This window comes from Rhinichthys klamathensis, unplaced genomic scaffold (genome assembly GCF_029890125.1).
Source record: "Rhinichthys klamathensis goyatoka isolate OS25496 unplaced genomic scaffold, OSU_Roscu_1.1 h1tg000256l_1, whole genome shotgun sequence".
Lineage (NCBI taxonomy): Eukaryota > Metazoa > Chordata > Actinopteri > Cypriniformes > Leuciscidae > Rhinichthys > Rhinichthys klamathensis.
This window is the reverse complement of record NW_026606778.1, coordinates 1,286,409-1,309,643: the sequence shown is the minus strand read 5'-3', so window position 1 is coordinate 1,309,643 and position 23,235 is coordinate 1,286,409. Positions and strand designations below refer to the sequence as shown.

The 23,235-nt window shown below is 40.7% G+C and overlaps 2 protein-coding genes across 2 annotated transcripts in view; one reads left to right on the top strand and one right to left on the bottom strand.

Annotated features, from left to right (window-relative positions):
- Positions 1–4,872: 4,872 nt before the first annotated feature.
- gja10a (gap junction protein alpha 10 a) lies at positions 4,873–6,960 on the top strand. The gene is made up of 2 exons (XM_056267183.1): positions 4,873–5,254; positions 5,542–6,960. The coding sequence occupies exon 2, from the start codon at positions 5,563–5,565 to the stop codon at positions 6,958–6,960; it is 1,398 nt and encodes a 465-aa protein (XP_056123158.1). The 5' UTR covers positions 4,873–5,254; positions 5,542–5,562.
- A 2,879-nt stretch (positions 6,961–9,839) lies between these two features.
- Positions 9,840–23,235, bottom strand: part of bach2a (BTB and CNC homology 1, basic leucine zipper transcription factor 2a) — a 45,381-nt gene continuing 31,985 nt past the window's right edge. The window contains exons 2-5 of the mRNA XM_056267177.1: positions 22,758–23,011; positions 18,994–20,412; positions 10,414–10,620; positions 9,840–10,309 (exon numbers count right to left, since the gene is read on the bottom strand). Coding sequence (XP_056123152.1) covers positions 9,863–10,309; positions 10,414–10,620; positions 18,994–20,412; positions 22,758–22,997 — 2,313 coding nt within the window. The 5' untranslated portion in view covers positions 22,998–23,011 and the 3' untranslated portion in view covers positions 9,840–9,862. The remainder of the gene's footprint in view (positions 10,310–10,413; positions 10,621–18,993; positions 20,413–22,757; positions 23,012–23,235) is intronic.

Here is a 23,235-nt window from a genome sequence, read left to right as displayed (position 1 = left end):
GCGGAATGTACCACTGCAGTAGCCTGTTCGAAGGGGACTGACAGGGAGAGGAGCTTTGACGGTGGTCCGGCCGCGGCGGGACTCACCCGTCTTTTCCCTCTTGCTGCCCCTAGGAGGGCTTCGCGTGCTCGGGCTTCAACGCGATCTTCGGCCGAGGCCCCCGTGGGGTAGGCGGCCTGTGACGGCTGGCCGAGCGCGACCTAGGGCGGCCGTCCTGTCGTCGCTGCGAAGGCTTGCTAGGCTGTGCTGGGCGCTGTGTAGTGGCTCGTGCAGGCGGCTGGTCACGTGGGCGACCTGCAGAGGAACTAGAGCGTCATGGCAGGAACAGGTTCATGGCCTGCGTGGTCTTCTGTACCTCGGAGAAGCGGTCGACGATCCCGTTCACCGCTGGGCTGAAGAGACCAGTAGGGGAGAGCGCGTTGAGAACCGCAGCGCGCTCAGACTCCCTCATGTCAGCAAGCGTCAACCAGAGGTGCCTCTCTGTGACGGTTAGCGCGGCCATCCACCTCCCTGCCTGAGCTGCAGACTTGGTAGCACGAAGGGAAAGATCCGTCGCACTTCTCAGGTCCGTGACGGCAGCTGGATCCAGGCCTTTCTCATCCCACTCACGGAGGAGATCGGCTTGGAGGATCTGTAGTATAGCCATCGAGTGCAGGGCGGACGCGGCCTGTCCGGCGGCGGCATATACGCGGCCGACAAAGGCAGACGTGGTCCTGCAGGCTTTTGACGGGAGAGCAGACTTTGAGCACCATCTCGCAGAGGGCGGACAAAGGTGCACTGCAACCGCTTCCTCCACAGGGGGGATAGAGGTGTATCCCTTCTCGTGAGACGTGAGAGTGGAGCCTCGCGGAGAAAGGTGCATTCCAGGATTTAGCAAGCTCCGTGTGGAGTTCTGGCAGGAAAGGCGCAGACCTGGATGCGGGCGCTTGACGGCGGCGATGAAGAAAGCAGCCGTCGAGTCTGTTAGGTGCGGGCTCCTTCGGCGGTGACCACTCAAGGCCGAGTCGGTCGACGGCCTGGGAAAGGAGGCGCATCAGCTCAGCGTCCACTCCAGCACGGGTCCGGCCGGATTCCTGGATCGAGGAGGAGGCGGAGTGATGAGAACCCGACCACTCCTCACTGTCCGACGCCAGAATGGAACAGCAGTCTCTTGTGGCATTTCCTTCCGCCTCGTCATCTGACGATCAGCTGCGCGTCCGTGCACATAAAATTGTGTGCGCCAAGTTCGAGCTCTGCCTATGAAAATCGAAAATCAAACTAGACAAGAGATGCGCTTTCAACGTTGAAAAACTGAAAGACCCAGAACTGAAAAACGCGTTCAATATGGAGGTGTGGAAATCGATTTGAAGCACTCTTCGATGAAACAACACGCCTAGACCCACCGGAATCCATAAAACAGCGAACCAACGCATTAGACTCTGCTCTTGTCGGAGCCTGTGAGAAAATTCTGGAGAAAAGGCCGAAATCCAAACAACCAAGCTGGATTAGCCTGAACACCATCAAGCTAATCAACGAAGAAGGAGATCTCAAGGCAAGATACAACCGCACACAAAATTAAAAAGACTAAGAAGAATGGCGTGAAAAGCAAAAAGAGGTTTCTAAAGCATTCGATATGGACAATGAGGCACATATCAACTCTAAACTCGATGCCCTAGAGCGAGCAGTCAACAAACATGAACATCGCAAAGTTTGGAAGCTTATCCATGACATCAGTGAAAAGCCCAAAGATGCTTCCTCTAGCAAAGTCAGAATGCTCAATGGCGACATCCCAAGCTCAAACGAAGATCTTTTAAAAGAATGGGCCAACTACTTCTCAACACTCCTGAACAACAAGAGTTCCAAAATCAACCCGAACAACCACCCACTTCCAACAGCGGACGTCCGAGGTATAAAATTGGGTAAAATAACAAGAGCAGAAGTTGACGACGCCATCACTACACTCAACCGTAACAAAACACCCGGCACAGATTATGCCATGACAGCCGAAGTATTAAAAGACGGAGGTGAATTCGTGGTAAATCAACTTCGCAACATCTCAGTTGGTCTTCGAACATCTCACAGCACCGACACAATGGACATCAAGCTTGATAAAGCCAATGCCGAAGAAAGGTAACCCACAGCTCATGACAAACTATCGAGGAATCAGCCTAATGTCCATAGCAGCCAAAGTTTACAACAGAGTAATTCTCAATCGCATAAGAGGCCCGGTCGACAAACTGCTTAGAAACAACCAAGCAGGTTTCAGAACAGGCCGGGGATGTGCTCAACAGATCCACATCCTTCGTAGGATCATGGATGGAGCGTGCACACAAGACATCCCAATGTATACTACCTTTATCGACTTCAAGAAAGCGTTTGATTCAATTGATCGAGAGATGATGTTTGCCATCCTACGTCATTACGGAATTCCATCGGATATTGTAAACGCAATCAGAATCATGTATGACAAGTCGACAAGCCAAGTATACGTTGGAGGAGAGCGTTCGAAGTCCTTTGCAATCACAACAGGAGTTCTACAAGGAGACGTCCTTGCACCGTACCTATTCATAATTGTCATCGACTATGTTTCAAAGCAATCAGCAGGAGATTTCGGTTACCTAACACACAAGGGTACCCCAGCCCGATCGGAAAACACACGGCCACAACAATCTTGTGCCAAAAAGAGAAAAGAGACAACAATCGAACGAAAACTCAACGACCTCACATTCGCAGACAACATAGTGCTTCTCGAGAACGATCCAACCCGAGCACAACAACAGCTAACAGTAATGCAGCAAAATGCCTCTGCCGTCGGTCTCGAGATAAGCATTGAAAAAACCGTTCAAGTCCAACTAAACGATAAATCCCAAATAAAGAACAATCTGTCAATTGATGGAAAGCCGATCGCAATCGCGGACGAGTTTAAGTATTTGGGATCATGGGCATGGGCGCTCACTCAAGCCTTTGAAGAGAAACTAAACATCTTTGCTAGAAAGTGCTACCGAATCATGCTGGGAATCAACCAAGCAGAATCTCATATGACATATGAAAAACTGTACAGCACGACAGGTCAACAGCTAATTAGTGACATCATCAGGAGAAGGCAGCACCAGTTCATCGGACACTGCCTTCGCATGGGAAACAATGAACCACGCAGATATATGTTCTTTACAAGTCGGAAGTCGCATCAAACCGGCGGGGTAGACCAAGAATGTCATACAGGGATTAGGTCTATCGGCCCTACGAACATCTAGACCTAGATAAAGAACAACTACACGAAGAGCTGACCAGCATGTCAAAAGAAAGAGGACTGTGGAGAAATATTGTCGCGCCTAAAAAGCCCGCCCGGTGATGTGATGATTTATCGAACAAAAATTAATTCTTTTATTTATCAGAATAAACAGAAAATAGTACAAACTTTGCTAAAGTGATTATTTTGAACAAGTGTTAACTTAGACATTATTAAAAACATATTACTTTAGCTAAAGTATTTGTAATACTTTGTGCCTTTTACCCTGTGTGTGGGGTAAAAGGCCCACCTTGCCACCTCAAGATTTTTAAACAAACAAACCACTTTTATGATTTATTTTCTCACAAAATATGTTGCTCCATCAATCTTTAACAAAAACATACTTTTTCTGCAATTGTACATTATGGATGTAGTAAAAAGCACAATTTTCTTAAGGTGTGCCTTTAGCCTTGTTGTACCATTTAATAGGCACTCCAGGGACAGATTTTTTTTTTTTTTTTTTGGTGAGTGTAATTTTATTACTTAATAAGTGAAACAATTAACAGACAGCCACACCTTCACAATGGAGCAAGACTGTCAGGGTTTATTTTAGGATGACAAGCTGACATATGGTTTCAGCACATATGACTATTTCTGCACATTTGCACTTTAAGTACAATTTCCCCTAATTGAAATATCCTACAAACAGTTCCTCAAAAAATGCATATAATTCACTGTGCACATTTTGGCCCCAATCAAGGCAATTAGATCAAATGAAGCACCACAGAACAAAGACCAATAGATGGTGTTCCGCCGTTCGCTTGGTACCGTATGAACTCATTATGTAATGCAACGTCCCTGATGTGACTTCTGGCGTTTGCAGTTCAAGCTTCTGCAAGGGAAAATCAAATCAATCCCCCATTGACTCTGTCAGCATGTGATGGAAAGCTAATTAAAGGCCCTGAGGGATGGCTGGTCATTTTATGAAGCATGTAGTGTGATCGGCGAGATGATCCAGTTGTGCAGTAGCTGAGAGGTTCGGACAGGGACGAATCAGGATAACAAAATCACGTGCACATGCTGATTGGTGGATCACGGCTTGTCACGTTCCCCCCTGTTGTTCCAATATAAACCCATGTTTTGTTTTGTTTTGAATCAATTGCTATTGGATTTAAAGGGTAGATGCACAATATTGTGCAAATATGCTTTTAATGAGATTTGTGGCACATAAAACCAGAAAAAATAACACGCTAAACAAATCACTGCAGTATTGATGGATTGAGTTTAGGAGGGGGTGGGGTGGGGTGGGGGGGCCTGATGCAATCGAGTGCAAGGTCTTTCATTTGACATTGAGTGCTCGCAAACGTAAACAACATGGAAAGCTTCGGCCTAAACTCAAAGGGGAAAACAAAGAAAAATGGTAAAATAGAGTTGATACATTCCACATGTATCGTTTTGTGCTATAGGTGCTGGGTCAGATAAAAAGATCACCTTTTGGAAATTCCATACGACAGACATGCACAATAAACACAGTTTGCTATTAAAACTGGGCTTGACTATTATAACACATAAGATTAATGGATAAATAGGATGAATATGCATGCTTACTAAAGTTTGAGACCCATTTTGTTGTTCGAGTCAACCCGGTAGTTGAGCTAAAATGAGTGAGATTGCATGAATACGGCTCACTAGAGAGCAATATCATGATATTTTGTGAGGCAGAACATTGTATTGACTGACTGCATGAGGGACATTCGGTTGGTTGGCAACTTTTTATGCGTGTGGGGGTGCTGTTTTCAGCAATTGCTTGATAAGATCAGCCATGGGGCATTGTCCTGTCAGTTTCTGATCAATTTCTAAATCCTGTGAACTCGCTGCATGCAACAACTGTGGGGAACATTCACTGTAGCCGACATTATGCGGAGAGACTGGCTGTGTTTTAATGTGCAAACTCCATGGCTGTAAAATGAAGGAATGATTTTCCTCGTTGGGGAAAACATGCTTGTTTATATACCAAGGAAACTAGACCGCAAATCCCACTGAAATGTAAGTGCATTTTAGTTTGGTTTTTCGGATAATGCTTTGATTCGCTTAGTTATGTAATTTTGTTTGTGTCTATGAACTATCACTTTGTGCTAAATTAAATACGATCAGTTTGCTGTTGCATGTGCATGTCTTTTAGACTTGTGATTTATGTCAAACATCCTTCCTTTGTATGTCGGATCCATGCAAAAAGCCTCCTGCATGACGGCTAATGCATAAATGCAGAAAAATAAAGAATAGACCAACTTGAACAGTAGGGCTAACCTCATATTTTTTTGTCTTAAACTAAGCACGAACATGTTGCGGTGAAGATGGGGGACTGGAACTTGTTGGGGAGCATTTTAGAGGAGGTTCATATTCACTCCACCATCGTGGGTAAAATCTGGCTGACCATCCTGTTCATATTCCGGATGTTGGTTCTCGGCGTGGCGGCCGAGGACGTCTGGGTGGACGAGCAAAGCGAATTCATCTGCAACACGGATCAGCCGGGATGCAAGAACGTCTGCTACGACCAGGCTTTCCCGATATCGCTTATTCGCTTTTGGGTACTGCAGATCATTTTCGTTTCCTCGCCTTCGCTGGTGTACATGGGACATGCTCTGTACCGGTTAAGGGCTTTGGAGAAAGAACGACACAGGAGGAAAATCCAGCTAAGAGCCGAGCTGGAAGAGATGGCACCCCTCTTGGAGGAGCACAAGAAGTTGGAGAAGGAACTAAGGAAGCTAGAAGAGCAGAAGAAAATGAAGAAGGCTCCTCTGAGGGGCTCCTTGCTACGCACATATATTATTCATATCCTTACCAGATCAGTGGTGGAAGTGGCGTTCATTGTGGGGCAGTATATCTTATATGGCATAGGACTGGATCCTTTGTACAAGTGCGAGAGGGTGCCTTGCCCGAACAGCGTGGACTGTTACGTCTCCAGGCCGACGGAGAAGACCATCTTCATGGTTTTCATGATTGTCATTGCAGGGGGTTCGTTGTTCCTGAACCTTTTGGAAATATCCCACCTGGGGGTGAAAAAAATTAAACAGACTCTAAGCGGTCTCCAGTTTGTCGAGGACGACAGTCTTTACAAACCCAAGCATTCGACTATTCAGCAACTGTGTGTGATGACGGACTTGTCGCCTCACAAAAACCCGCAGTTGAAAACTTTTATCCCGCAGGGGCAAATGGACCCACCGCTGTTCTTAAACAGCGCTTGCGTCGGTTCGAGCAGCGATATAATGCGGCACAACAGTTTCGCCGCGGCCACTCTCCCGGTGTCCTGCATAACCCAACAGCCCCGCCAAATGCGCCAGCCCAGCCAGGGAATGATCCATGAACTGCACTCCCAGGCATCCATGGAGATGCTAGAGGACCAGGAAAACCGAAACCAGCATCTAGAGAGCTGTAACGGCTCAGAGAGGGACGTTAGGCCTTTTAACTTGGGTCATACCGAAATACCAGCCTGCCTTCGAAACACTGTGCACAGGCCCAGCCGCTTGCCGGACCTGGGGGGTGATGCTTTAGAGTCCTCCGAGAGTGACTTTTGTCCACCAAACAGAAAAGCCAGTTTCATGGCCCGTATGCCCTCGGACAGCATGTCAGGCAGTCCGTCCTGTCCTTCCACTAGAAGTTCGGAGTCCGAGCTCGGCTCCCTCAACGACCTGCCCATGAACCCACCACCAGGGGGTGGACGACGGATGTCTATGGCAAGTAGACGCAAATGACACACAACCACTCTGCTGGTCATATAGAGGCATATAAAAGCTTTCTTATCCAAAATGACTTTTTGCGTATATATGTATCCCATTTACGTATTTATTTTGTAACAGTAAAATGAATTGATTTTGTGGTTATTAACCAAAGAAATTTGTTAAAACTATTAAGAAATTGTGTAAATTCTAAAAAAAAACATCGACTGCCATCTACATTCAAGAAATTTTATTTTATTTGTATTAATATATATTAATTAAAAAACAATAATAATGATAATATAATGTACATTATTTTTCAAATGTGTGCCTAATTTGTTTACTGATATAAAAAAATGTCCTTTTTTTATAGAGTGTATTCTTGGATATCTCTTCCATCATGAAAAAGTGAAAGTGAGAAGGAAAACAGGAATGTAACAGGCCGTTCATGAGCAGAAATGAATGGAGATATCAGCGACAAATGGTTTAACTCTGATCTGCTCTGCTTGGAAAGCACTGGTTTAACGCAGCTTTATTGTGGTATAAACAGTGCTGTTTTGTACCGTTCATTTTTTTTTTATTGCAAGCACCTTAATTTACCAGTAAAGCGTGGTGTAATTATTTTCCATGTCTAATTATGGAAGCCAAAAGACATCTGTGCATGTTTCAAAAAGCTTCAGACCTTCAGACAGCTGGAAAAAAAAGATTTTTTTAAATCATTTAGCTTACATCCATAAAATGTGATGCAAGCTGATGGATTCTTACAAAAAATTACGAAGAAAATAAAAGTTTTCTTATTTCCAAAAGTGTTTGTGTTTGAATTCAGGGTGAATACAGATCATGCAAATTTTATACTCCTCAAAGCAAATGATGCAACACGCATTCAATCTGCATAAAACATGCTTGGCAATTTATTTAATATCCTGGTAGACAAATTCAATGTGGACACATTCAAGAATGTAACAAATACAGATTATGAACATTGAGGTCACAACTTTTCAAGATTTGATTAACAAGAGAAAGCAAAAAAATCATTTTCAAAGAATCCCACAAAAACTGTGTAACTATAAACAGAATATGTACAATACATACAAAATATACATAAAATAAATGATTGTAAAACGTCTTTTAAAAAGGTTGTAAACCAGTTCTGCGAGACGAGAGGTATATCGATTTTATAGGTAGATCTGTGAATGTTCAAACTCTCCCTACTGCATGTAAACTAATAATGAATATTCATATTTGCCCTTATCACAAATATTCAACTGTGATGCATCATATAACAAGGCCATGATAAAATGCTTTATCCAAATTCAAAGGTCATGATATATATATATATATATATATATATATATATATATATATATATATATATATATATATATATATATAAAATAATAAAAAAATCTGAATATGCACAGATTTCTTAAGAATTTAATCTGGTAATTTGTAAACATTATGAAGTCATATTTGAATTCTTGATAGTCAATTATTTGAGTGTCATCGTTTATGGTGCACAAATGAACCCACATGACAATATGAGATTTTTTTAAAGGCCAAATCTATTTGATTTTTGCCCAATACAGACTTAAGCTAACATGTGACATGTTCGATCAGAATCCCAAAAGTTTTGGTACAAACAAAATATTAAAAAAAATCAGCTTTAAATCACGTCTTATCTCTCATTAAAGTCATGCAGTTCACAATAATTTGAAGTAAATAGACTTAATTAAAACATATACCCCATCTCACCATTGAACTATAATATTGTGACGATATAGACGCGAGTCACTTAAAGCAACAACAATGTAACGCAGCAATGAGATTTTTCCAACTGTTGTCACCTTAAGGCTTGAACTTTCACCTCATGTTATTAAATCAAACATGTAAAAGTGTTATAATTACACTGATTTAAAGGAGGGACTGTATGGGAATCTTTTACCGGTGAAAACATTCAATAATTGAACCCCGGAAGTGGAGTGTGGTTAAGTGTACAAGTTTTTTAACATTTAAAAAATGATAAAGGTCCACCCCACTAAAAATATATAACCCAAACATAAGAGAGAAAATTAATATTGATTTGCTTTGATATCTGACAACAGTCAAATGATAATGTGCCTAACACCCTGAAGGAATCAAAACAGATCAGAGAGATCAAAATGTGAGCTGCCAAAATGTACAAGGTCAGAATGATTCATTTACTAATGTTTGCTTGGAGAGTTTTATATACAACAGACATCCCTGATCAAACATATTAACAGTCTAGAAAACTGAGCTTCGAAAAAATCTGTAGAAAAAATCTGGACTGTATCAAATGGTGCTTCATCACAAAATATTTGAGGGGACAATCATATATAGGCAGCTAACCGTCAATCCTGACTGGATTGCTTTATGATCTATTCTGACATTTTGCAGAGAAAGAAAGATCAGATGTTCATTTCTCAGTGCTGAAAAACAGATTGCTTGGCTTCTTGCAAATTCAGGTGAGAAGCTGTTTAGTTTCTTTGTTATTCAATTTAGTTTTTTCTTTATGCACATTAGGAATGCTTGAATGCACAATAGGTACAAAACAACTTTCAAACACTCAATATTATACCGGTATTTGCATATTCTGCTTGATTTGAAGTTGCCTTGCCACCAAAACTAAGTTTGAAATTCCTGAGATAAATCTGAGAACTATATATATGAATGAAAGGAAAGTAATATTCAAAAAAGAAATTATTTTAGCATCCTATACAGTATGTATGAGAACACATCCATGTCCACACACATGCAAAAACACATAAGGTGCACCATGTAAACAGAACAGTTCCCTAAAATGAAAAAAATAAAATAAAATATAAAACAACATTAGCAAAACAATAAAATAAAAAAAAGTAACATTTACACGTATTGACCCAATACTCATGTTAAAAGATAAAAATGCAGTTTACCAGACTCAGTTCCTCTCAATGAGCTCTTCTGTCGTACACTTCACAGTCATTTCTTGGCAAAAATCAAATGTCACACTTGAGCTGCCCGTCTGGGAGGGCTCTGACCTCACAGAGGTGACAGTGTCCTGGGGCGGCACAGCCTCTCGGTCCACTCTAACGTGTGGGTGTGAAGGTTCAGCTATGGTGTGACAGTCAGGGGACGACACTACGTTGCCATGTGAGGTGAGGGTGATGTCTATACTGGTGGGACTGGGAGAGATTCTAAGGTCTGTACCGGTTGAACCGGATAAAACTGGGTCTTGTTGTAGATTATACAGAGATAGAGACTGATCCGGACTCAGTTGTTCCTCCCTGCAGACCTCCTGAGACAGAAAGGAGAAGTTTTCCCACAGCTCCCCCATGCAGGTTTTCAAATGGCTGCGTTCCGTTAGGAGCTTCTGTCTCTCGCAGACCTAATGGAGGAGAAGCACACACAGTAATGAAGGTGGACAGAAAAATCGAGATTCTGGTGGTGTGCGCAGGCAAACACTGTAGGGTTGTTTTGGGTGTTGCCTACCAGTTTGTGAATCTCACGCTCCAGGTTCTGGATGCAGTCCAGCTTTCTTTTCCTGCAGCGCTGAGCTGCGACTCGGTTTTTACCTCGGCGTCTCATGTCATGGATGAAGTCTAGCTGATCCGTGGTCAGTTTATGCATCTTTATCATCAGCTGAAAGTCGTTGCGTGGAAGCTCTGTGATCTGGTCGACTGAGAAAGGCAGTTTCACCTGCAAGTGTACAGAGCATAGTTAGATGCATTTGTTGCAGGAAAAAGCAAATATAAACAAATTACAAAACAATTATAATAAGTTAATTTGGAAAATTTCACACATCCTTTACAGAATATATGGTGCTTCACCACTAGATGACACTGCCATCTAACTTGTATGAAGTGTTTTTTTATTTGTGTTCAGAACACTGATAGTAAAGGCCTCGTCGGCTAAATAAGCTTAAACTCTCAAACAAAAGTTTAGGAAGAAATTATCAGAGTTTGAACAATATCAGAATATATATTAGTTATTAGTAAAATTCTTGAAAGATTTTCACATGAATGCTATATGACAATAAAATTATTCAATATCAGATGAGTCTTTGTGTCAAAATATTTGGTCTTTTACACATAATAACGGATTTTAGGTACACTAAAGGTTTTGGGGTCAGTAAGATTTTTTGGATTAAGATCACTTTTATTCAGCATGAACACATTAAATTGATCAATTGAGAGTCAGATTGTTACAAAAGTTCTCTTTCAAATAAATGCTGTTCCTTTGAACATTCTATTCATCAAAGAATCCTGAAAAAAGTATCACGGTTTCCACAAAAATATTAAGTAGCGCGACTATTTTCAGCACTGATAATAAGAAGGAATGTCCGCATATTAGAATGATTTCTGGAGGATCATGTGACACAAGACTGGAGTAATGATGCTGAAAATGCAGCTTAACCATCACAGGAATAAATAAATACATTTACAAATATATTAAAATAGAAAACAGCAGCAATTTAAAATTGCTATAATATATTTAATAATATATATATATATATACACTCACCGGCCACTTTATTAGGTACACCTGTCCAACTGCTCGTTAACACTTAATTTCTAAGCAGCCAATCACATGGCGGCAACTCAGTGCATTTAGGCATGTAGACATGGTCAAGACAATCTCCTGCAGTTCAAACCGAGCATCAGTATGGGGAAGAAAGTTGATTTGAGTGACTTTGAACGTGGCATGATTGTTGGTGCCAGAAGGGCTGGTCTGAGTATTTCAGAAACTGCTAATCTACTGGGATTTTCACGCACAACCATCTCTAGGGTTTACAGAGAATGGTCCGAAAAAGAAAAAACATCCAGTGAGCGGCAGTTCTGTGGGCGGAAATGCCTTGTTGATGCCAGAGGTCAGAGGAGAATGGCCAGACTGGTTCGAGCTGATAGAAGGGCAACAGTGACTGAAATAACCACTCGTTACAACCGAGGTATGCAGCAAAGCATTTGTGAAGCCACAACACGCACAACCTTGAGGCGGATGGGCTACAACAGCAGAAGACTCCACCGGGTACCACTCATCTCCACTACAAATAGGAAAAAGAGGCTACAATTTGCAAGAGCTCACCAAAATTGAACAGTTGAAGACTGGAAAAATGTTGCCTGGTCTGATGAGTCTCGATTTCTGTTGAGACATTCAGATGTTAGAGTCAGAATTTGGCGTAAACAGAATGAGAACATGGAACCATCATGCCTTGTTACCACTGTGCAGGCTGGTGGTGGTGGTGTAATGGTGTGGGGGATGTTTTCCTGGCACACTTTAGGCCCCTTAGTGCCAATTGGGCATCGTTTAAATGCCACGGCCTACCTGAGCATTGTTTCTGACCATGTCCATCCCTTTATGGCCACCATGTACCCATCCTCTGATGGCTACTTCCACCATGCCACAAAGCTCTAATCATTTCAAATTGGTTTCTTGAACATGACAATGAGTTCACTGTACTAAAATGGCCTCCACAGTCACCAGATCTCAACCCAATAGAGCATCTTTGGGATGTGGTGGAACGGGAGATTCGCATCATGGATGTGCAGCCGACAAATCTGCGGCAACTGTGTGATGCCATCATGTCAATATGGACCAAAGTCCCTGAGGAATGCTTCCAGCACCTTGTTGAATCTATGCCACGAAGAATTGAGGCAGTTCTGAAGGCAAAAGGGGGTCCAACCCGTTACTAGCATGGGGTACCTAATAAAGTGGCCGGTGAGTGTATATATATATATATATATATATAAACAGTTGTTAATGTATTTTTAATGAGCTTCATTTGACTGGCTTTAGATTGTTCAGCCAATCACAGTACAGCTCCACAAATGTCATGCAAATGAAGATACGCACAGGACACATTACGGTTCAATTAAAATTCTGTAAATAGAGCAACCTGTATTCTTGTTTCAGTGCAATGACAGATATGACACCTGACTTAAACTCAGCAGAGGGAGTCTGTCATAGTGTGTTCACCATGACGAATACTCCCTCTCTCTGCTGTGACCTTGTGCCACTGCTCAGTCTGTGTAAAATGGAGGTCTATATTTAACCACTCTACTACAGAGAGCTCTGTAATAAGGCTAGAATGACAGATTAGGCTTCCAGCAGCACAGGCATGTTTTCTCCTCTCCTTCTCTCTGAAGTCAGGTCATTTCTGGGAGAAGACACTCATACTGTGAAGTAGGGCTCATCTGTTAGCCAGTGAGGTGAAGCGGCCCATCATCAGATGGGAGCCTGGGGGCCGCTGCCCCACTTCTGTCTGGGGACCTGCAGCTGGGAGCTTTGAGTGAAGGGCAGAATAAAGACGGCTATAGAAAGATTGATTCAGCAGAGATTTCTACACTATACTGGGCTAAAATTTTGCATTTTGTTTTAACCTCATTTTCCTTTTATTTGTGACTATTAAAAAAAAACATCAAATAGTAGCACGGTATTACCAGTGTTTTGTTATCTTACAATAGTTGAATAGTTCATATTTATTATTATTGGAAATTATAATAAATAATTTCCCAGTTAAAAAAAATCTAATAACACCCCAAACTTGATAAATTTACTTAAGAAGCAACACTCCTTAAGACATTAAGACTTGTTTTCAGAGAATATATCTTTATTTTGTCCTACTTGCAGATTTTTAATTTTTTTTTACAAAAAAGTTAAAAATCAGAAAATTGTCCAAAAAGCTCACAATATTTTATTGTTCAGAGGCCACAAATAAAGTGCAAAAGTGCACAAAACGTTTTCGGGTTCAAACCTTCATCAGTGTCATGTGTTTCCAAGCATACACCTGCGGTCATTTACAAGCTTATTACCATAATCAATATAATATACCGGAATCTGACTTTACCCCATATATACTTTGGGCATGAATGAGGAATTATCTCTCAATTGTTTTCTGTAAATGTTGCAATGTGCATCTGTCGATTTACACGGTGAGATATATAATACAAATCATGTAACCGTTATGCATTTCAGTGTCCTATTATGTGACTTGTGTATTCATATAATAACGGTACTTTCTTCAATGAAAACAAGAATATTTATGGTCATGTCTTTAGAATTTTCAAAGTTTTGAATACAGTGAGTAGATGGAGTTGTTATAATGTACAGTATATGTATGATTATGTAGGCTATTCATGTAATTATTTTTATATGGGATAAAGTCAGATTCAATATTATATGGATTACGGTAATAAGCTTGTAAATGACCGCAGACGTATGTTTGAAATATGGCACTGATGAAGGGTTGAACCTGAAAACGTTTTGTGCACCTTGCACTTTATTTGTGGCCTCTGGACAATAAAATCTTGTGAACTTTTTGGCAAATTTTTGTGTGCGGATCTTTTTTCAGATTTTTTTGTTTTTTTTTTGGATCTACACACAGCGCAAGAAGTTTGTTCATTCATCTGTTTGGGACTAGTGTTTGGTGCTACGCCTTTCCATTCCCTCTACAAAAAAGTTACAAACATGAAAATAATCTATCTGCAAGTGCAGTAATTTATTTATATCTGTAAAATGTAATAAAATCAAGAATCTGCGATTTGTTGATTCTCTTTAACCTTTATTTAACTGACAAAAGAAAAAAAAATTCCAATGTTTTCACTGGCCAATTTAATTGTATTTTGTACAACACTCCAACAGAGGTCAAATAACAGTAAAAAGATTATAGAATATCCAAGTTAAGCCGTTTTGAAACGGTCCACAATTAGCAGAAAAACTGGAAATAGGTGAGGGTAACGTGTTTTGGTATAAAATTAGCATCCACCAAAGACTCAGTCTTTGCATGCAAAGATGGGTCATGGCTCACCACTTTGTGCCAGATATCAAGAGAAAATTGCCAAACAATTTAAAAATCACATTTCTCAATGCAAGATTGCACAGTATTTAGGTCTTTCACCATCTACCACATAATACTGTGAAAAGATTAATGGAATCCAGAGGAATCTCAGTCCGTATAGGGAAAGGCAGGAAGCCCCTTTGAATGTGCGTGACCTCAGAATCATGCACATTACATGAGAAACCATCATGCTGCTATGTCAAATAAAGCCACGTGCTTGGAGTACTTTGGAAAACTGTTGTCACTGAACACAGTCTGCCGCTGCATCAAGAAATGCAACTCAAAAATCTCTGTTACGCAAGGAGAAAGCTATACATCTGTTCAATGCAGAGATGCTGCCAAGTTCTCTGGGCCCGAGCTCATCTCAGATGGTCTAAAAGACAGTGGAAATGTGTGCTGTGGTCAGATGAGTCCAAGTTTCAGCTTGTTTTTGAAAAAAAAAAAAAACAGACATCAAGTTCTCAGTCCCAAAGATGAAAGGGAGCAACCAGACTTTCATCAGCGACAGGTGCAAAGGCAAACATCTGTCATTATATGGGGATGCATCAGTGTAAACGGTATGTGAGACTTGCATATGTGGGAAGGTAACACTGATGTGGAGACATACTGTATACTGGGATTGTACAGAGACATATACTACCATCAAGAGGACATCTTTCCTGGGAAGCAAGACAATGCCAGGCCTCATTCACCAGGAGACAGGTCTGGACTGCAGGCAGGCAGTCAAGCACATCCCGTCTAGGGTGAAGAGTGTCTAGAAACCACTCTGTTGTAGCACGTGCAGTGCTACAACAGAGTGGTTTCTAGGTTTCTAGACACTCTTCACCCTAGAAGGGATGTGCTTGACTGCCTGCCTGCAGTCCAGATCTGTCTCCTATTGAAAATGTATGGCCCATCATGAAAAGGAGAATCGGACAACAATGACCACGGACTGTTGAGCAGCTGTCTTATATCAGGCAAGATTGGGCAAAAATCCCACATGCAAAACTGCAACAATTAGTATTCTCAATTGATAAACATTCAAGAAGTGTTTAATTAAAGGAAAGGTGATGTGACACGGCAGTAAACGTGCCTCTGTCCCAACTTTTTTGGAGTCTGTTGCAGCCATCAAAATAAAGTGGGAGAAGAAATAGTCAATTTTATAGTTACCTAATACCTACTCAATGTGTATCTGATATGAATAAAAGACATTGCCATTTTATATAGTCTGTTTGATGTACTGAACGTTCTAATCACATCGGTGAGATTTAATTACTTTATTAATTCCTTGAAATCAGTAATCTGATTACGTAACTTGCAGTACTTCTTAACTTGCAGTATATCTTATTGAGTTTGGCTTTAAGTAAATTTATCTTGTTTTATAGATTTTTGGGAATGCAGAAACTTGGCACAATAATATAGAACTAATTTTTAGTCACAGCTGTGAATATATCAGCCATTTCACAGTGGCTTAGAAAGGTCATCCAATAAGATTGTAGAATCTGAAGCTATCAGTTTCATAATGCTGCTGTGTAAATATCTGGGATATATCTGAGAAACCCATAAAAATGCATTATCTGTGTAGTCACTTGTAAACTGACAACAACTCCTCAATTGGGTCATCAAAAATCAAACAAGATTTGAATGAGACAGCAAATTATCATACACAGATTCTTGAACTGGCAATGTGTCAGTGTTGTGAGGAGGAGGAACAATTATGTCATTGAGACATCAGGAACAAGAATGGCTCAGAGCTTATTGCCATGGCAACCCTCCAGTGTTTGCCAAGTTCCTGCAGTTTTATTCTCAATTTCATGGTGGGGAATCATGTGGGAATGTTTTGTAATGATTACATTTTTCGTATGTATTCATGAAGATTTTGCTTTTTAATGGGATTAAGTATTAGATTTGCATTTGTGCCTATCAAAAGCTCAAATTTTGACAGCAAGTGCGCTAACCACTGGAACAAGGTTGCATAATTTTGGGGAATGAAAAAAAAAATCGAATTGCGATATTTCTGATAAAAATTGTGTTTTGCAAAATTTTGTTTTATTTTGATTAATTGTGCTACAACACTGCAAGTTTTAATTTCTTCTTATTGTTCATTATTTGGAATACAGAATCGACAAAGGGATTCTGGCAAAAGTGACGCCACTAATTTCCTCTATCTCAAAACCAATTCCAATGACCCCTGAAATATGTGCTTTGGGTTCCTGTAAGTTTATCATTATCAGGTTATCACACTAAAATTATTGGCATTTGTCTAGTTCTTGTAAGACGTTAAGTAGCATTTTACTGGAAGAACATAGAATGTCCATCCATTGATCAATGGTTGAAAGATCTGTCATGTTATATTGCTTTGGAAAGAATAACCTACCGTATAAAGGGAAAACTAAAAGACTATCATAAAATGTGGGATCTTATTTTACATACAATCTACACAGGCAATATTAGATACCTCTCACTCCACTGATTGATATGTGTATATACAGGTCCTTCTCAAAAAATTAGCATATTGTGATAAAGTTCATTATTTTCCATAATGTAATGATAAAAATTAAACTTTCATATATTTTAGATTCATTGCACACCAACTGAAATATTTCAGGTCTTTTATTGTTTTAATACTGATGATTTTGGCATACAGCTCATGAAAACCCCAAATTCCTGTCTCAAAAAATTAGCATATCATGAAAAGGGTCTCTAAACGAGCTATTAACCTAATCATCTGAATCAACTAATTAACTCTAAACACCTGCAAAAGATTCCTGAGGCTTTTAAAAACTCCCAGCCTGTTTCATTACTCAAAACCGCAATCATGGGTAAGACTGCCGACCTGACTGCTGTCCAGAAGGCCATCATTGACACCCTCAAGCAAGAGGGTAAGACAGAAAGAAATTTCTGAACAAATAGGCTGTTCCCAGAGTGCTGTATCAAGGCACCTCAGTGGGAAGTCTGTGGGAAGGAAAAAGTGTGGCAAAAAAACGCTGCACAACGAGAAAGGTGACCGGACCCTGAGGAAGATTGTGGAGAAGGACCGATTCCAGACCTTGGGGGACCTGCGGAAGCAGTGGACTGAGTCTGGAGTAGAAACATCCAGAGCCACCGTGCACAGGCGTGTGCAGGAAATGGGCTACAGGTGCAGCATTCCCCAGGTCAAGCCACTTTTGAACCAGAAACAGCGGCAGAAGCGCCTACAGAGAAGCAGCACCTGGACTGTTGCTCAGTTTTGCATGTCATTCGGAAATCAAGGTGCCAGAGTCTGGAGGAAGACTGGGGAGAAGGAAATGCCAAAATGCCTGAAGTCCAGTGTCAAGTACCCACAGTCAGTGATGGTCTGGGGTGCCATGTCAGCTGCTGGTGTTAGTGCACTGTGTTTTATCAAGGGCAGGGTCAATGCAGCTATAGCTATCAGGAGATTTTGGAGCACTTCATGCTTCCATCTGCTGAAAAGCTTTATGGAGATGAAGATTTCATTTTTCACCACGACCTGGCACCTGCTCACAGTGCCAAAACCACTGGTAAATGGTTTACTGACCATGGTATTACTGTGCTCAATTGGCCTGCCAACTCTCCTGACCTGAACCCCATAGAGAATCTGTGGAATATTGTGAAGAGAAAGTTGAGAGACGCAAGACCCAACACTCTGGATGAGCTTAAGGCCGCTATCGAAGCATCCTGGGCCTCCATAACACCTCAGCAGTGCCACAGGCTGATTCCCGACCAAGTATTGACTATTGAGTGCATAACTGAACATAATTATTTGAAGGTTGACTTTTTTTTGTATTAAAAACACTTCTTTTATTGGTCGGATGAAATATGCTAATTTTTTGAGACAGGAATTTTGGGTTTTCATGAGCTGTATGCCAAAATCATCAGTATTAAAACAATAAAAGACCTGAAATATTTCAGTTGGTGTGCAATGAATCTAAAATATATGAAAGTTTAATTTTTATCATTACATTATGGAAAATAATGAACTTTATCACAATATGCTCATTTTTAGAAGGACCTGTATGTTGTGCTTTTGTATTTGAAAATATGTGGATTGTCTGTCTTAGCCTTTGTATAATAACTTCTTTACCTGTGTAATTGATTGTTTGGATGCTGAGGGTGGGTGGGGAGAGTAGTTAAAATATACTATTTATTTTCTTTGGATATTTTCTTGTTAGCCTCCAAGTTTTCCAATAAAAATATGTTATATATAAAAAAAGAATCAATGAAGAGAAACAAATTTTTCCAAAGTGTATACCAACCTCTTGACTGCGCTCTTTGGTGGGAAACAATTCGCTATCTCCATCAGAAAAAGATCCAGATTCATCACTGGAGTTAGTGTCATATGACTTCTCGCACTTGATCTTTGGTGTCCCCGACGTGCTATGCTCCCGGTGTTCGAGTGCCAGGCATCGCGCCATGGTGGAACAAGGAGAGGTAGAGAGCTCAAACTGGGGCAGGCTGGAAGGAGATCCTCCACTGCCATCCTCAGCGTAGGAGTAGGAAGAGCAAGAGCTGGAGGTTCTGATGTGAATTTCGGCACGAGACGAGCGGGGACACATTTTAATGGGCACAGGACAGCTGCTCTTTAGGTGCCGGAGGTAGGGGAATGGGGGCTCTTGGGAGACAGAAGTAGGGGACAGTGTTTGGGAGCAGGGGAATGACTGGCTGGAACCTGCCCATAGGTCTTCCGGGGTTTCCTGTCCCAAACAGCTCTCACCCGGATAAGAGTGCGCAGGTGCCGCAAGATGGTGGGAGGTCCGAGAGGAAAAGATGACGCTTTTTCGGTCGCTCTCCTGTTCAGCTTCCTGCGAACAGACCCTCTCAAAGGAAAACGACACCCCATCAGTTAATTTCCCAGCCTTCTTTGAAGACATCACATCAAGTCCCCCAACAAAAGCCTGATAATTCTTTTGGAAGTCACCCGGAGCAACTTGTTGTTCTCGAAACGGAGAGGTTTTGTTGGCGGGTTGCAGATCAGTGGTAAGATAATGATTAGAAGAAGTGACTTCCTTTTTAACAAGGGAGCGCAGGCACACTGGTGAACTTTTGCTCACAGGCAATTCAGTTGGTGTTGAACTAGGTTGCCTTCCTTCAAACTCCATTTCCATGTCCATCTCTATCTCACAACCTTTACCCCTACCCAGACCATCCTGCTCCAACTCAGACAATTCTAGTGGTACACAAACTTCTCCACTGGCTGGCTCTGCTTTCACCTTTGAAAGTTCCAGGCCCCGGGCATTGCTGCTGGTGACGGTATCCTGCAAGGAGCCAAGAAAGCTTGAGGTACTGCTGTATGAGGAGGTGGTTGAGTTGTGCTTAGCATGAACCTGATGGTACTTTCTATATTTGGGATAACGAGGGAGGTCGAAGGTTGGAAGATGGAGGTTGTCTGTGACTTTCAATTGCTCAGTTTCAGGGTGCAGCCTTGATCCGAACAGTGGAGGTTTGGAGTCACTCGGTCGCACGTTTCCGTCCTCTAATGGGTGACTCTGGCTGGTGTGCATGCCATCAACCTCACCTTTCATCTGGGCCTGTAGGAAGTGGAAGCAGGAGTCTTCGAGGTTGTGCATCCCTAGGAATTCTGCACAGCACATGACATCCTGGATGTTGTCCCTGTTGAGTAGCAGCTTGGCTGTGTAAGCAAACTGCAACAGCGGGGCAAAGCCTTTCTCCGTGATCTATAGAAAGAAAACAATACAATATTTCATGGTCATCAGTAGTATTTTATTTAAAAGAGCCACTTTTGTAACATTTTATTTGTTCCCCAAAGACCACTTATATTGTTACTCAAGGTTTCCTGCCAAAATTTCCATACATCCGTTACCCTCTTTATGATCCCTAGAATTACAAAATGCTGTTTTACTACTGTACCTTTAAGACCTTAAAGTAATAGTGATGCAATGATATTTCTAATTAATGGCAGACATATTTTTAATACTACATTGTCTAAATAAATACATTTAAAAAGAACACAAAAATCTAAAATGATTTTAAATGCAAACATGAACTTCGTAATCATACCATTCTAATGTACAGTATGAAAAATAGAAGTTTATTTTGAGATTACATTTAACTGTTATTAAATTATTATCATTTTGAACAATTAAGTGAGTGTTGGATGATGACAAGTGTAATGTAAAAAAATAAGGAAATGAGCATACACAAATTAATTAATATCGATTGATATTTATAGACAACCACAGAAAAGTGTGAGGTCGGTAAGTCTCATGGATGCATTTATTTGATGAAAAATACAGTAAAAAAGTGGTATTGTGAATTATTATTACAATTTAAAATAAATGTTTTCTATTTTTTATATATCAAAATTTAATTAATTCCTGTGTAACTTTTCATTATAAATAATAAAAAAAATATCGTACTGACCCCAAACTTTTGAACGGAAAAATATAAATGACAAAAAAAAAAACAGATTTTTGTAACCTCTTTGCAACTGAAACCTGCATTTCAAAAAGTGTAAGGAAGGAAACCCCTTCTATGAACCCCATGATATCTTCTTTAGAAAAGGCTACACAGTCAAAAGGCATGTTTCGACCACAAATGACCAAAAATGCTTATCCTCAAATCAAGATTTTAAAAATAGCAACTGTGTCTATAAAGTTTGTGAGCTTCCTATCAAGGTCTTACAAGCTTTATGTCATGTAATAAAATGAAGTGAACCGCATAGTGTCAGGAACCAAAATAAATCGCCCATCTCATCACTTTCAATCACACTATCGCTCTCGCAGGTATCCACGAATGCTCGGGGCAGCGATACTACATCAAGAACATCATCTTTAAAATAGAAAGTCATCCTGCTGAAAATACAGCTCCCCCAGACATTCAGTCAGTCCTCCCAGAGCTACTAATAAATAGAAAAGCTTGGGGGGGAAAATGCTGAGCATTCTGTAGATCTATTTTCAGCTGGCATCAGCAGCTGCCGCCTGCAGAAGCATGTCTTTATGGAAGCCAAGCGCCATATGAGACTCCTTTAATGTTATAACCAGCAATCCTAATGAGGGCAGCAGGCAGGGACGCATGCACACACACACACAGAAAACCAAGACTCCACACTATAAACCAAGAGAGCAGCAGCTCAGCATGGCTCTGAGGAGGAGAGAATGAGATATGAAACCAATTTCCTGGTCATTACAGAATACAATTTGACATTAAGTGTTTTGAAGATGAACGATAATTAATATATAAGTAGAGGCAAATGGGGAGCCTTCTGACATATCTGGGATATTGTAATACAAGTTTGAGCTTTTGAAATCGCAAAGCACCTAAAGTATACAACACAGAGAATCAACCATGAATAAATCATACTTCATCAAGCACTGTGAAGTTCTGAGAGGGAACTCTGCTAACACTCCTGGCAAACACAACAACAAAAGCAATTATATCAACTCAAAGCTGCAGATGATGAAACATGTTTTCTCCACTGACACATTCCTTCCAAACTACTCTATCTATCAGTACAATAAAACACTTGTTGTTGAAACACAACATTCCTAAAAGAGAAATCTTTTGATCACAATTACAGGAAAAACAGTAATATTGTGAAATATTATTACATTTATTATTTTAATATATTTGAAATGTAATTTAATCCTGCGATGCAAAGCTGAATTTTCAGCAATCATTACTCCAGTCTCTAGTATCAAATTATCCTTCAGAAATCATTCTAATATGCTGATTTGGTGTTCATAAGAATATTTCTATTACTATTCATAAGAATATTACTATGCTTAATATTCTTGTGGGATTTTTTTTTTCAAGATTCTTTGATGAATAGAAAGTTCATAAGAATAGTATTTTTTTTTAAACACTTGTAACATTATAAATGTCTTTACTGGCTTTTCTTTTTTATCTATTTAACGTGTCCTTGCTGGATGAAAGAATTAATTTCTTTAAAAAAATAAAAAATGTGAGGTTTGTGAGGTTTTCAGCGCAGGTCATTTAGGTGTATCCTTACCGGCTGTTAATGTATTCTGATTTTGTACCTCTGCCAAATGAGGACACTCACCTTCTGTGGCAGGTTGATGACCGGCTCATGTTCCGTCTGGCCCCTGAGCAGCAGGGAGAAATACTGGCTACAAGCTGCCAGCACTGCCTTGTGGGCACGGATCTCCCTCCCCTCCACCAGTACTGTCACATCACACAGGACGTCCTGCTTCCGCTGTTCATTCAGGCACAGGAGGATGTTGGCACAATGCACCGTCGACTCATACACATACATGGGAGCGTCAGGCTTCTCCGTAGTCATTCCTTGCTCAGAGCCTGGGGACGAAAGCAAATCGACAAAACGGGTTACACGACTTCTTTGCGTTTTGAAACGTGGTTTCAAAAATTAATAATTGCAAGTTTGACGAAAGTAAATAATTATATCACAATTGCTGATGCAAGTGCACAGATGTGTCTCAATTCAAGCTGATGACCAATTAGCAGCATGTGTCAGCTCCAAAAGTGGACTGATAATTAGAACTTTGATATGTGAATTCCCA

What these genes read in the sequence shown, in the direction of transcription:
- gja10a (XM_056267183.1), top strand. Translation starts at nt 5,563, where the DNA reads ATGGGGGACTGGAACTTGTTGGGGAGCATTTTAGAGGAGGTTCATATT.